Genomic DNA, 14,593 nt, shown 5'->3' on the forward strand with positions numbered 1-14,593 from the left:
AGTAAAACATATCATTAAAAACATCTCCCGGTCCTCTGTGAAGTTAAAATAAAGCTGGAGCTTCTTAGTCATTCAAATAATTAAACCATAAATACTGTTTATTTTAATCTTCCCTTTAAAAAAAATAATCTAATCTAGGCAGTGATACCAGCCAAAGAATGAAAAATGTTTCGAATTCAGGAGACCTATCAATTGGAAGAGCTTGATTCTTAATTGCTTTTTGATTTCTATCAACGGAAAGTGAGAGCAATTGTATTTGCAAATGCTGCAAAAGCAGAGGGCAGCTGGGAGGACACCCACAGTTCCTCTGCAGGGTTTCAGCCTGCACATTCACATGGATACAGCAGCTGTACGCTGCGCGGCACGGGGTTTCTCACACTATCCGAGCAGATGATCCTATTTGACTTGTTAACCAACAGGGAGGTGTAGACTAGCCTATCTTTAAGGCACGTCAAAGCCAGCTTCCCCCCCAAAACGTGGGTGCGCTAAAGCAGGGTTGCAAGAGCAACTTCTCCTCCCAGGAATGGTGCCGAAGGGACAACTTGACCAAGCAGAGGTGCCGGTCATCAGCCATTGATCCATTCAGCCTTTTGCTCCCTGGGCAGCAAGTCTCTCCTAAAACTCAGCACTGACTGCGTGCCGTGAGCCAATGCTGCCCTGCCTGCTTTGCCCAGCTCCAGGGGGAGAGAAATCCCAGGGCGGTACTGACTGACACTGGAAACGAACAGTAGGAGCATCGATGGAGTCTATATTTAAAATCATCTTTTATTCAGAGGTGTACATGCCAAATGCGGAAAGCCCTCTCAGTCACTTCCCTGGGGACTTACTGTATGTTGGGGTGTAAAATATAAGCACTCGGCCCTTGTTTTGTCTCTTTCTTTCCCTCTAGCTTTTGTGCATGTTTTTGTTTTACAAACCACATATGCGAAGAAGAGGTTTGCAGAATCAAGATCACGGTTTTTAATTGAACGGGGCCTCTTTTAAGGTGTAACTACTGCTGGGAACCTGCTAGCATAACGATCTGCTGTACTAGGCACCCAAACCACCACCCCACATGAGCCTTCCACCAGCTCAGAGGGACTTGTCTCAGCCTTTTCACAGCCTCCCACTCCTCTCTGCTGGTAGAAGATTTTGCAGCAATGGCCAATTAACCTGTGTGGGAACGTGGGGAGGAAGAAAGGATGTAATTGCCTTCCTGAGCTCCAACGCTTTCATTAGTTAAATGTCCTCCTGTCTCTTCCATGCTAGTCCAGCTTCTATGGAATTTTCATCAGACCAAAAGAGGCCTTTAGGGCCATTTGAAAGTAACCATCAGATAAAAGCAGTTGTCATCCTCCTTATGCGGCAGGCAAGGAAGCAGCCACAGGTAGACTGGTCACACAGGAAGGAGAGGAGGGACCCGGTGACTCAGAGCTTTTGACTCCCAGCTGTCAGCTTTAGACGCCATTCCAGCCAAGTATAAAAGCACATGGTTATCTCTCAACTCATGAATAATCCCATTGATTTAAGCCATAAACTTCAGCATCAGGGCCTTAACCACCTGACTGTGCTCACCAAGAGCGGATAAAAAGGAGTGCAGGTCTGGATAGGCCTGAGATATTCCTCTTGACATAGAAGAATAGCAACAAACGGTAGTTTCCCTAGCGCAGGTTTCTGTCTACGAGAACCACCAGTGGGGACAAAAAGGTGGCTTGGTCCCCGAAATGAGGGCTCCCTTGGGGATGATGTAGCTTCTGTGCTGGCCCCAGGAGCTCTCTCCATGCTGGACATGAGTGGACTCGTCCACCTCCCTCACAGCTGCCCTGCTGGATGCGTGCGGGGGCTGCTCAGCTGACTGCAGTGACATTGACCTTGGTGGTGGTTTCCCAGAGCGCAATGCCCAGATGATGTGATCCCAGTCCCCAGGCTTTGCTGGAGGGGAGCCAGGTTCCCCTGGAGGGTAACGGGGTATTTGCATATGTGATGATACCAGCTGTCCTCTCCTGACTGGGATTTAGCGAGTTCTTTATCCCTTTGCTCACGCAGAATCGGGAAATGACCTGGTTGTGAAGGAGTCTCACCACAAGCAGAGGCTTCCCTCAAAGCTCTGCAGCCCAGTTCAGGATACAGTTTACTCCCCACAGCTGCTTTTGACCTTGCATTTCTAGCAAAGGGCTAAGAGATCAAGGAAAACAAGAAGGAAGCTCTGTTCCTGTTGTTGATGGGAGAGTGAGTGAAGCAACCTAAATTATACATGGCGTTGCCTACCAGATGGTCGGAGCGTCTCTCCCTTCTATTATGCAAAGTAATAGTTTCACAGACAAAGTAGAGGGGACCGGAGATACCAGAGCATTTGGGAAACATGGCCCATAGCTGATTGAAAGGCATGTTTTACTTCTAGCTGGTAACATGGCATTTCAGCTGGATGCCTGTCGTTCAACGCTTCCCCAGAGGTGCAAGGTGTCAGCTCTGTCTCTGAGAGGGAGCAGAAAGACTGTGAACCCAACCAGAATAGGAGCAGTAATGTATAATGGCAGGGTTTAGTTCTGCAGACTGGGACAGGAGGTGGTGGTTTAAATAAAATGTTCAATAAACCTGGGCAAAACACATTTTGCTTCTCACTTATGAGAAGCTTTCAGTTTGGTCCTTTGTAGCTGGGGACACTGACTCATGATCTCTCAGCTGGAGTAATGGTGGGGGCGTGCGAGCTAAATGAACCAATCCCCATTGCCTAATATGTCCAAATATTCTTCCCAGTCTGCATCCATCTGCTGCCTCGTGTCATTATAGCATGTTGACATGAAAACTGAAGGTGTGAATGGAAAGCTACTTCTGCTGGCTTTAACTTACGACAGTTCAGATATCGGCGCAATGCTCCCCGGGAATGTGAAGCGCTGGGCCAGATTTCTGGGGCTGAGGCTTCCCAGGGTGCCTCTGCTGCCCCACGCCAGCTGGCTGGAAGCCCTCTCAATCTCAGCTCTGCAGTGCAGACATACCCATCCTGAGGCTGGGGATGAGAATATTTTCTCCACTTCATGACTGGACCATTATTTCACACAATAGGCCTAGTCCATGAGTAGAGCTCCTCAGCACAGCATTAACACCTATTGAGAGCACGTAGAGAAATGAATATTTCTCTCATAAGCCTTGCTAGATTGGCCCCCTTCATGCCCATTGTGCAAACCCACCGACAGGCGGGATGCACAGACTTAATTTCACTGATAATGGCCTCGATCCATACATAAAATAACCAAGGCACTCAGGGCTTTGGTTTGTGCACTATGTGATCATCCGAAGGCTTTAAAAAGGGAATCACACAGACCTCATACCCACATATAATTCCTGTCTTCTCTCGGATGCAGCTTTCACTGGAGTAGTGCAAAGATATAAAAATGTCAGGCTTCCCTTATGGCTTTTTGATAACTGAAATTAAACTGATTAAATCTCAGATTAGGAACAGTGACCCTTGTTCTTGCTCAGAGCTGTGAGCTATCAGCTCTTGGGCTGATTTCTGAAGCCGTTCACCCTGTGATAAGAAGTTCTTTAAGAATCAGCGGCCAATACTGGAAAAAATTCAGCCACCTTTCACTTGGCTGCAGACTCCCCTAGCACAGATGCTGGAGCTTATAATCCGCATTTAATTTTCCCCTCTTTCATTTTTTCCTAGGAATGCAAGAGGAAACAAAACCAGGAAAGGACAGAAGGGATGGAGGATCCCTGCTTGCGCCTGGCACACTGCTCAGGGACTTGGCAGTCTGACTCCTGCTCCAAGCCTTTCCTTCAGACTACTGCCTGACCTCAGGTAAATTGCATCACAGCTTCCCCATCGCTCAAATATAGTTAAATACAGCATTTTTTTAGCGTTTACAAACCAACAGGTGGAAAGTGGTACCTTGGATCTAGGCACTTATCATATTGCTTTTTAAGGCATATACTCCAAAAATCAAGGCATGAGAAAACCAAGGGTTTCATAACAAAGGGTGGAAAAACCCCAACAAATATTGGCTCAAACCCTCCCTTTCAGGCCACACCCAAAAAGCAAGTGAGACTATAATGGACAAATCCTCCTCTGGCAGCGGGCCGATCAGCCAGAGTGCCATTTGCTGAGTCCCAACCTATTTCACACCATGCAAGATCACTGCGGGAAAAGGCTGACAAGGTTCAGACAATTCATAGCACTGTACCTTTGCTCACGACAGTAACGCCAGCCAATTGCTAGCGTCTCGGTGTCTGGCCAAAGTGGATAGCAGACGGCTGTCTGAAGCTGGGACCTGGGAAAATGGGGATAACATCAGGAAAAAACAAAAACATCTTACATACCTACTACTCCCATCTCATCCCGCTCTGGGGAGATGCCTACTTGCCGTGGACTGAGTCAGCGCCTGGTCTTGTGGTCCTTCAGCACCCCGGGGAGCTGCTGCGTGCTTGCAGATATGGGGCTGTTGGCCCATCTCATCCTATCTGCTGTGTGCGAGGACTTTACAGACAACACTGTGAACCAGTGGCTTGGCTATTTCCACCCTGTTTTGGCCTACCTGCGTGTGTGAACAAACACGTAGCCTCCCCGGTGGGTCAGCGGGTCAGGATGGAGCAAGAGCACCTACTTGGGAGCATTTGCTGGCTCCTTTGAAAAATCTCCCTGGATTTTTATTGGATCTTAGGTTACCACAAAGTATCTGCCTGGATCTGGGCTTTGATTCTCCGCTCCATAACTTTATCCCAGGCTGGCTGGGGTAGCGCCTTTCCCTCAGAGACCACAACTGACAGCTCTCTTCTCAGGGAGAGGGAGGAATGGGGCAGTGGTTGCATTTTGAGGGTGGGGAGAGAGAAAGGCTGTTTGAGGCCGCTGTCTGCATGGGGGAGCTGCAGGCCTAGTGAGGATGATCAGGAATCATCTTATTTCTCCTTCCCTGGGCTGCTAACTCTCCCTCTGGGGGACCACCACTCCTGGCTCCTCCATTGCCCCCCTCCCCGGGTCCCACATTCCTAGCTCTCCCCACCCAGCTGTGCCACCCCAGCTCTACCCCAACCTCCCCACCACTCCCCAGGCAAGTCCTGGCCCTTCAGCTGCGGTGTGGCAAAATTCAATTTTGCCTACGTAGCTGAGAAACGTTGGCTCTTCATAAAAATACCAGCTCGCCTGCAGGGAACAAGGTGGAAGCTAGACCACGTTGAGGCCTTTTATTTCCTGCAAAGGCGTATTTGCAAGACACTCGTGGAGAGCACTATGCAGATGAGAGACACTGTGAAAGGCAGGGCCAGCTCCCCAGTGGAGGGGGGGGAAACGGGGTAGATCAAATAGTTATCCAGATTTCAATCAGCTGTGGGGCTGGCCAGGTGACAGTTAGGTAGGCTTGTGATTTTGCATGGATGGCTCACCTCTTTGCCAGCTGTAATAAACACGGGTGCTTGATGCCAACAGAGCTGGGCTGAGCTTCATCAACAGATGCGTTTTCTTCTCCGCGCCCTCCATTGGTGCGAGTGGCCCCATCTCTGCAAAATAAGTACATGAAGAGAAACTGAAATTGCCAAGTGGGAATCCGGTTTGTATTCATGCTGAGAGCTGGCCAAAGAAGAAGAAAACATCAGTCCCAAAAGGGTTTTCAAGATTTGGACATTTGTCTTCATCTTTCGCCGTGTTCAAACAGGATCTGTCAAATCCCATCAAGAAGAACAAGAAGGAGAATAGCCTAGCCTTCAAAAGTCAGTGCTGTCATGGCTAGAAAGTTCACGAAGCACACAGGGAAAAAAGATTAGTCTGAACCCATAACATGAACACAAATCTACACCCCATAACTGAATATTGTGGGGTTCCTTTCTCTCTTGTAGTGCTAAGAAATTCTGGCTACAATATTAGGAAGTGAAATGCAAAAAAAGCTCTTAAAAGTAATAATAATCCTCCTGCCAAAATTAAAGCTAAATTGTGGAACTTCCACGTTCCTCAGCTGTGTATGTTTTGTGTTTGAGAAAATTCATGGTAGGGCGTAAAGATTTTACCTATCTGAGCTTTGGATGGTGTCATTATTAGCAGGCCACAAATGAATTAGGTGGATGATGCAAAAATGACTGCCAATAAAACATTTACACCGATACTTCATTCTGTGTGAAACATCTTTTATATATATGTATATACATATGTACTATAAATAATAGAAATGATGCTCATATTTTATACTAGGGATGTAAACACTGGTCCCAACAGCAGTGGCAAATGAACCACTCACATTTTCTGATTGCATAATTTGCCTAGAGGATGGATACATAATTACACTATAATTAAGTATAATAAACAGAGAAAATGATTTGAGAAGGAAAAATTATCACAGCCTCAACCACATCAGCCAGAAGCTCTCTTCTAATTAAGTTATTTTATTAAACAAAATGTTTTTAAGGTGGGTCCCCTTTGAAAATGTACATTATAGCCCATGTAATGTAATTTACTTTATAAGTAAAACACGGCTTGTGTATGGACAGATCATATCTGATAGGACTCATGAAATACGCAGCCACTGGGTCCGGTCCAGCCAGGTGCTGAGTCCCTCACACCCCTGGTCCAAGGAGCAGACCCTGAGCGCTGCTCTGGGAAATTGCAGCAGCACATAGAGCAGCCTTTTATTCGCGCTCACTGACGGGCTTCTTGTTGTGTTACTTGGTCCTTTTCTGATTCAAAGGAAGAAATGCTAGCAGGTCATTCTGATGTGGTCATCCTGTAACGATACAGTAGAGGCAAAGAACAAGAAAAGAGGTAGCCCAAGCTACCCCAAATAGCTCATGCTATTTGGAGTTGAGGGAGTCTTAAAACGCTTTTCCCTGCCAAATGCTTCTGCCCTCGCTAATTCTTCTCAGTGTTTAGCAAGGTGGGAAGATGGAGTTGTCTTTTACGTTACTGTGGCTGAAGAAATCCAAAACACTGGTTCACAAACTATAGGACTCAGGAAGAGCACGTAATCTGGTACCTCACATGCCAAAGGCCATCGGACACCCTCCGGTTCATTCCTCTTACAACTACAGCTTATTTTTTTAAACACCTGCCCCCCGCTGCTCGGGGACTACAGGAGCTATTACAGAAGCCTTGGAGCATTATTCTGAAGTTAGCTACTGCTCCTGTTCCCCCTTCCCACAAAAAGTAGAAAACGTTCGGCTTTAAGTTTCAGCCATAAGATTTCTGTATACATCTGCCTCATTTCTACATTTCTCTTCCTCTTGTGAGTACTTAGAGATTGTGATCAAGCCATCCCTTAGCCTTTCTTCTGTAAGCTCATTAGATCACGCTGCCTGATACAAATCTCTGCTGGTTTCCGGGCTCTTCAAGGCTCATAGAGCCTTGCAATGTTCTTTGGGAAGATCTCTGTACATCAGTGAGCTATTTTCTTAACTATTTACTCTCTTCTTCAATTCCCAAGTCACTTGTAAGGTTGCTTTGCAATGATTTAGGTTTTCTTTCAGGTCATTGTAAAAAAGAGCATGACCTCAGTAACACATCCCTTTGGTACCTGTGAGGGATAAGATCTAAGAATGGACTTACATCCAGCATATCAGAAAACATCCCTGGCCAAGGACAATCCAGGGAAAGAAGAAACTGTGTCCTAAAATATCAGTTGTCCACAGCAGGACAAGGTCCTTGAATTCAAAATATTGAACATTATGTTGCGAGAACATCTCCGAATATCCAATGGAGATGTATTTCTCTATCTCTGTCTACTGCATGCACAGCTTATTGGGTAATGGAGAGAGCAATGTGGTGGTCAAGAGGAATCTTCTCTTGTTTGGAGTTTTCCGCTCTTAAACGTTTGCAGACCTTTGAACCACAAAATGTTGTAGGTTATTGACAAGGTTATTGATGTGCGTGGTTACTGCTTGCAGGGTGCCCCAGGCAGGACACTTAGGTCACCGTGGGTCTGTATACTTCTGATTACTACTTCGGTTTGTCTCCTAATCCCATGCATTTTCAGTTGTATAGTGACCTGATTTCAACTAGGAGCTTTGAAGAGAAACCACGTGGCAATCACAGACGTTGCAAACTCAAGCCAAAGAGTCATTTTCAAATGCTTGGCAAACGCTAGACCACAGAAACTCAATGTGTCGTAAGATTCCACTTGGTCCCATCATCATGGGTGGGAAAAAGGAGAAGGATTATCCGTAGACCTCAAAGTGTTTTACGAAGGGAGGCAAATGCTGCTATTCCCATTTATTGGATAGGGCAACGGCAAGTTGAGACTTGTACAAAGTCACCCAATTAATCAGCCAGAAAACTGCCACTGAAACCCATATTCTGGTCTAAACAGGTTCTCAGACTGCCCTCATCACTGTAATATCTGAGTACCCTCCAGTAGTACATCAGGAGGATTTAGGCATGTCTACACCGGCCGATGCAAACAGCTGCCTGTCAATCCAGCCCCCTTCTCAGCCAACTGGACAAAAGCCATCTCCAGATGGAAGCTGCGTAGCCACGTTAACACTGTCCTGAGCCCAGATGTCTGAACCCCACCGCAAGTCGGGGTGAAAGCTCAACCCACCACCACTCTAACTCAGCTCCGTGGCTTCCAGGCTGTAGCTTGCTCACAGGGCATGGACAAAGCAGATGCGAGACTGTCTCTGAGAACAGATAGACCTTTCGTTATTCTAAATCCAGTTTCATCATCTGTAGTGCCCCTCAGAGTATTTCCTCGTGCTTCAGTTCTCATTGAGACATGGAGACAGGGCACAAACATGTTGTTTATCTGGTTACAGCCTTATGACTTCTTTGAGGAAAGATCTGGACGATGACCATTTGAACAGGGATATTTGGATACACTGCCATAGTGAAAGAAAATCTCCAAAATATATTTAGTAAGTTGGGAAGAAGGAAAGCATCTCTTTAAACTCAAGATCTACTTGTCATGAGCAACAGTACTGAACAATTGGTAAGTTAATGACCCGAAGGAAGAGTAGCTGTTATTACAGGGCATCGTACTGGCAAAGCTCCTGTACATCACAACAATAATTCTCTCCAGACTTCTCTTCCCTTCCAAGGCATGAAGAAACAGCAGTGCATTTAGCCTCAACTCCCTGGCAGGCGGCATCACTTCCTCGTGAGAGGCAGGGAGCTGACACAGCGATGGGAAGGCTGTCCTTTGTAGCAGCTACAAAAGCCCCATGTGACCCAGTAAGTCTGACGTAGAGCTGAAAAAGTGAGTCCTGCTCCAAGGAAGCTAAAACTCCCAAGGTGCCCGGAGAGCTTGTCCTGGACTACTCATGCTCCCAGGTTTAGAAATCCTTTGAGTGTTGCTAAATTCATACGAACCACTCCTAGCTCTGGAAGTCCCCACGCCTTGAATGGTCAGAGGCTGGGAAAGCACAGTGTGGATGGGTCCAGCTCTGCTCACCCCGATTTTGCTTTCCTCCCCGGGCACCTGCTTCTGCCGTCTGCTGACAACGGGCCATCGGGCAAGGAGGGCTGTGATCCGGAGCAGCACAGCTGCTCTGATGCTCTTGCCTGTTTCTGGATCTGAATCCCTGCTGGCAGGGACCCAGCGGCTTCACTAGATCATCACCCTTCGCCCGGGGAAACCAGGGCAGCGCGTAGGCAGCAGCGTTTCTTTGCAGCTTTGCGTTTCTTGGACTTTTGCGCAAAGCCCTGAGCGGCGAACGTATGCTTCATGCATATGCAGAAAGGGCACAGACGCCGCTTGAAAAAAATGGACCTGGTTAACTTGGCTACGATCATCCAGGAAGTTTGTGGCAGAGCTGCAAATAAAATCCAGACATTTTGCCTTTTGGGCCTGTGTCTTCACAACAACACTGTTCTTCCTCTGGGCATCTGGGCTTGTTGTCTTATCGGGACGCGCTGCTCAGCGTGTCTCCTTAAAGGGAAAGAGTGCTGGGAAAGCCACACTTTAGAGAAAATGACACCACCTACATAGGAAAACCCCATAGCTTTTTGCAATTATTGCCATGCATGTATATCTTTCCCTCCCTTTGTGATCTTTACCACTTCCTCACCATATGTAAAAGGCCTGATCCTGATGGAAACAGTCATGGTTCCAGAAGTGCCACTCAGACGATGTTGATTTACCTCCACAAAGGATGTGGCCCCATGCTTCTGGCCAGATTTTTCTGCAAGCAGCCAGACACATCTCTCTCTCCCCCACCCAGAAAGCTGGGGGAAGTCGTGCGACAATAACCTTGCTCGACTTCACCTGGCCCACCCAGCGAATAGCTATTTCTGGACGAACACAGAAAACCCAAGCCTTGTCCCTTTAATCTAACATCTCATGCATGTTGCTAAGCCTAATGTTTAATTTGAAAAAAAACAACCTGAAAATAGCATTAAAGGAAGCAGAGGATTTGAACAGCACTATATTTTTAAGATAGTCTTTCTGGAAAACACTATATTTAAAAACTGACCCTTTTACCATGAGGTTTCTGAAACTATAGAGCCATCCCAAGCTTCCTGTGAGATAAGGCTTGTAATTTGGAACTGAGTAATGGCGTATAAACACAATTGGCTTTGTATTAAGAGGCAATGCGTAATCATCTGGCAGCGTCATATTGCCCCCACTCCAGAGTGGTTTGGGGCTATTTGTGCTGGAAATTAAAGTTAAGAGCAACACGATGACGAAGGTAGCTCATCCTCCATGCCTGACAGAAGGATGGTGTCTCAGGGTGCAAATCTCCTTGGGGCTTTGGATAAAAAAAACTACTTTTGAGCATTTATGGTCCCCTGTCTCCCACACTTGCAGGACTGTTGATTTAAGCTGTGAGGCTGCAACCTGAAGCGTTGGGAAGGGCAGCTGGTGAGCTGTGGTGGGCAGAGGTGGACGTTGCAACCTCCTCTTAACTGAAGCGATACAAACTCAAGACTATTTTAAACAAGAAGATCTCATTCCTCCATATTCACTTGACATATTTCTAGGAAAGGGATGGCAAAAGCAGAGAGAGAAACACAGGAGTTTCCGTGGTCGTTTTATGCCAAGCATAAATATCTGTGTAGGAGCCTTTCAGACCTCTTTGCACTCCCAGAGCAAGGACCAGATCTGGCCTGGGTTTTTTAATTTTCTTCCAATTTGTTGGCGTGAAATCTGACAGCCAGGCAGATGTGTCTGCCTTGATCGTTGGTGTGGATCTCCTGTTGCACTCTCCTCTGTTTTTCCAAGCCTCAATAGGGGAAAGTGAAATTGCTGTCCAGAAACATTAATCACAGCATCTCAGATCTGTAAATTCTCAAGAGTTTTCCTCCTGGAGCACTGGAAGGCTTTGACCCATTTTCAAAAGTGGGTATAAAGCATATATACATAAGGAAAGCACACATACTTGTAGCATCTGCAAAAACATATGGTAGTTTCACATCCCACTAACCAGTTTCCTGGATTGAATACATATAAGTGCAGGCTTTGTGAGAACTAGCAGTTTTTGAATGCTGGGTTTCTGACTCCCATCCCTTAACCACAGTCCTTCCTCGACTCTGTGAGAGATACCATTTCCCTCTCAATTTGGCAAGTTACTGCACAGAGCCTTTCTGGATACTTATTCATGTATTGCCTTTTTTGCAGGTGAAACTACTCTCGGGCTCCGCTGACAATCTCTTTACCCATCTTTCCATTGCATCCAGAGGTGCTGTGTTATCTCTGCTTAATCCCGAATGGCGAAAAGCAACCATTTCCAGTATCAGTAATGATGCTTCAGATGTCTTGGGATTTTGCTGGGCTGCTAATCTACAGGGCTCGTTGCGAATTTTTCCATCTAAATCTTTTGTTTGATGAAAGACACTGTTTTGCCAAGGGATCCGTTTTCCTTAAATATACTTTTTTGAAGCAGAACATCTAAAACTTTTGGCTGTTGTTTCTGACAACAATATCATTTTTCCTGCCTTATCAACATTTTCAGTGCAAACATACCTACCTATCAGCATGTTTTCCATTTTCCAAGCTCGAGTCCAACATGCCTTCTGCCACTGCCGCCAAAGCAACAAACCCTGAAGAATGGGTTTAAGCAAAGGCACGTAGATATGGAGAGACCCTCCTGCATCTTCCTGTGCCTGTGCCTATGCCACTCCTGTTGTACATCAGCTTAAACTCTTGGAAGCTCCCAGTGACAGAGACCCCAAAGCCTCTCTGTGCCATCAGTTCCAGCATCTCCCTGCCTTTACAGATAGAGCTTTCCTAAACTCTCACCTCCTCTGCTTTGCTGTAAATAAAGCCAATTAGATCTTGTCCTTCCCCATGCAAATAGACCCAGTGATCACCGTACTCTTTTACCATACCCCTTTCACCTACTGCCTTCACATGTGAAGTCTCTCATAGCTGTCCTCAGTCTTTTCTAGACTAAACAAATCCAATTAAAAAAAAATTCCTTACGGGTCATGTTTTCTGCAACCTCTTATCAGTCCTATTGCTCTCCTCCAGACTTCCTCCCGTGTTTACATCTTTATTTGAAGTATGGGGTGCAGATCTGTGGTCTGGGCCTCTCCAGCACCAGAATGACCTCCACACAAAGGCTGCTCTTAATACCTCGTCTAATAACAAGTATCTTTCTGGCCACAGCATAACACGGTAGACTTACATTTGAGCTTGTCCTCTACCAGCTCCCCTAGCACATTGCCAATACCATGACCTGGTTCCTTATGCGTATTTTAATTATGCACTTTCTTTTTCACATAAGACTATTTCTAAAGTTTATTCAGAACATTTAAAATCAACCCCCCTCCCCTCTCAAAGTTGGGATCCCAGTCTATTTTGTTGCTTTAACCTACTGTAAGAGCCCTGTCTGCTCCACCATCCAAACTGTTAACAGATGTTATGAACCGTGACCAGCACAGACTTCTGTTGATGGTCCTCTCACTTTTACAGTGACTCACTTGTGCCTAATCTTCAAGGATGTAATTCCAATCAGCAGCTGAAAAATAGCAATTATTTCTGTCAGATAGGTATCATTTCTGATACCAGCAGCTTTCCAAAGGAGACCTGAAGCCAAGAGTGATACTAGTGAATAATAGGTGAATACCTACTCATCACCTGTACCGAGACAAGCCCTGAAACTACACTCTCTCCTTTTTTTTATAAGAGGACAGCAGCGAAGCTGGATTATTCATCGTTCTGAAAGCAGGATGGGCACACCAGTATGCCCCTAAAGCCAAGATGATGAGCTAATCAACTTCGTATTGTTAGAAGAGTCCCCACCTACGCTTTCACACAAAAGGCTGATTAGCTCACAGGTATGCAAAACTCTGGGAGGATGCCATCTTTCATCGCTACCAGAAGATGTTTAATATACGTTAAGTTGCCAACAATTAAGTGTGTGTGTGTGTACACATAGGTGCAGCCACTTGCTCGGGTCCCAGGAGCTGCACACTGTGTTGCACTAATCTGCTGTGCCGGGGCAGAGCCCTGCGCTGGGCACGGCTCCGCTGCTGTGTGTTCAGCTGCGTCACGGGACCCTGCACCGCTGGGTGACAGGAGCACAGTAGCTACCGCCTTTGCAGCCCAAAGGAAGCAAATTTTAACACGCTTGTCCTTCCAACGGCAGCGGCTGTGACAGAAACAGTCACAGGCTGAGGGCGTCTGCATGGGGAGCAAGGGGGGGTGAGTCGACAGTGCGTGATGCACTTGCACCGCTCTTGCAATGTCCTGGTACAGGAAAGCACTCCACCACCCAAGTCACTGATGGAAATACTGAGTCTGAGTGCACTAAAACACGCTCTTCCCACATGCCGGTGTGCTCCATATGGGAAGGTCAAATAAGGAGCAGGACTGTAAGCACACATAGCAGCGTATTAGTGCTCAGGCTGGTCAGTGTGATTCCCATTCCAAACCAGAAGTGATGATGTGAAGTATTGGCTCAATGTTTGGAGGTGCTTAGCACCTCCTCCCCATCACCACCCCACGGGATGCACATGAGCGCAGCACTTTGCTCAAGAAATGCAGGTTTTATGTTGCTTCTGATGTCAGCTCTACAAAAAGTGCTGCATGGCCCAAAAGGGAAAAAAGCAGGGTGGGAGGAACTGGGAAGAAAAGTCCTTTGAAGCAACACATTCCCCTCTTTCTCCAGTGGTGAAGCTGTGCTGTTTGGAGGAATAGATGCGCCAAGGTTGCACGCAGCCCATTGTAAACCACTGACAACACATTTGTCCCCTTTCAATGTCCATCAGCAGTTCTCAAAGTGCAACAAGCCAGAATGATCTCCTTACATCCCAGATTTATGTCAGAAGGAAACAAAGTATGATTTGAGGAAGAAACCCTCCCAACTATGAGAAAAAAGAACGAGAAAGTCAGTAATACATTTGCTATCTTCCAACAGTGTACCTTATTTCATGCACGTATGAAGTAATGTCTTCTCGCTGTCTTTTTCTGCGCTCTTCTTCCATGCTCCTGTCTGAAGATTTGCAGGATGTCAGGAATGCCCCATGCTCCCCATTAGCTGAACAGTTACCTGGAAAAGAATGTGACCAAAAAAGTCACGCATTGAAATGTGATTTTGACAAACGTATAACAATATATGTTTCCTAATATGTTTCCTGACTATAGTGTGTAAGCAGTAGAAGACACAGGAGTGCATCACAAAAACGTATGTTGCAAGCAGAAGAGCTTCCTTTTATCTTGCTTATGCAGGGAGACATCAGCCATTGTAGTATAGAGGA

At 46.3% G+C, this 14,593-nt stretch overlaps 1 protein-coding gene across 3 annotated transcripts in view; it reads left to right on the plus strand.

Moving 5' to 3' along the window:
• The window catches only part of BMP2 (bone morphogenetic protein 2), a 346,349-nt gene that overhangs the window by 312,119 nt on the left and 19,637 nt on the right, over positions 1 to 14,593 (plus strand). For 2 of the 3 annotated variants that reach the window (XR_015708485.1, XM_087775976.1), the window contains exon 4: positions 3,647 to 3,781. Coding sequence is in view for 2 of the 3 variants with exons in the window: in XM_087775976.1 (XP_087632102.1) it covers positions 3,647 to 3,781 (135 nt within the window). In the remaining variant the exon portion in view is untranslated. Of the gene's footprint in view, positions 1 to 3,646; positions 3,782 to 5,401; positions 6,070 to 14,593 lie in introns of those variants that run through there. The other variant, XM_087775977.1, reaches the window with a different exon arrangement.

This window comes from Nipponia nippon, unplaced genomic scaffold, assembly GCF_047370975.1.
Source record: "Nipponia nippon isolate SJK-2023a ecotype South Korea unplaced genomic scaffold, ASM4737097v1 scaffold_4, whole genome shotgun sequence".
NCBI classification, from domain to species: Eukaryota; Metazoa; Chordata; class Aves; order Pelecaniformes; family Threskiornithidae; genus Nipponia; species Nipponia nippon.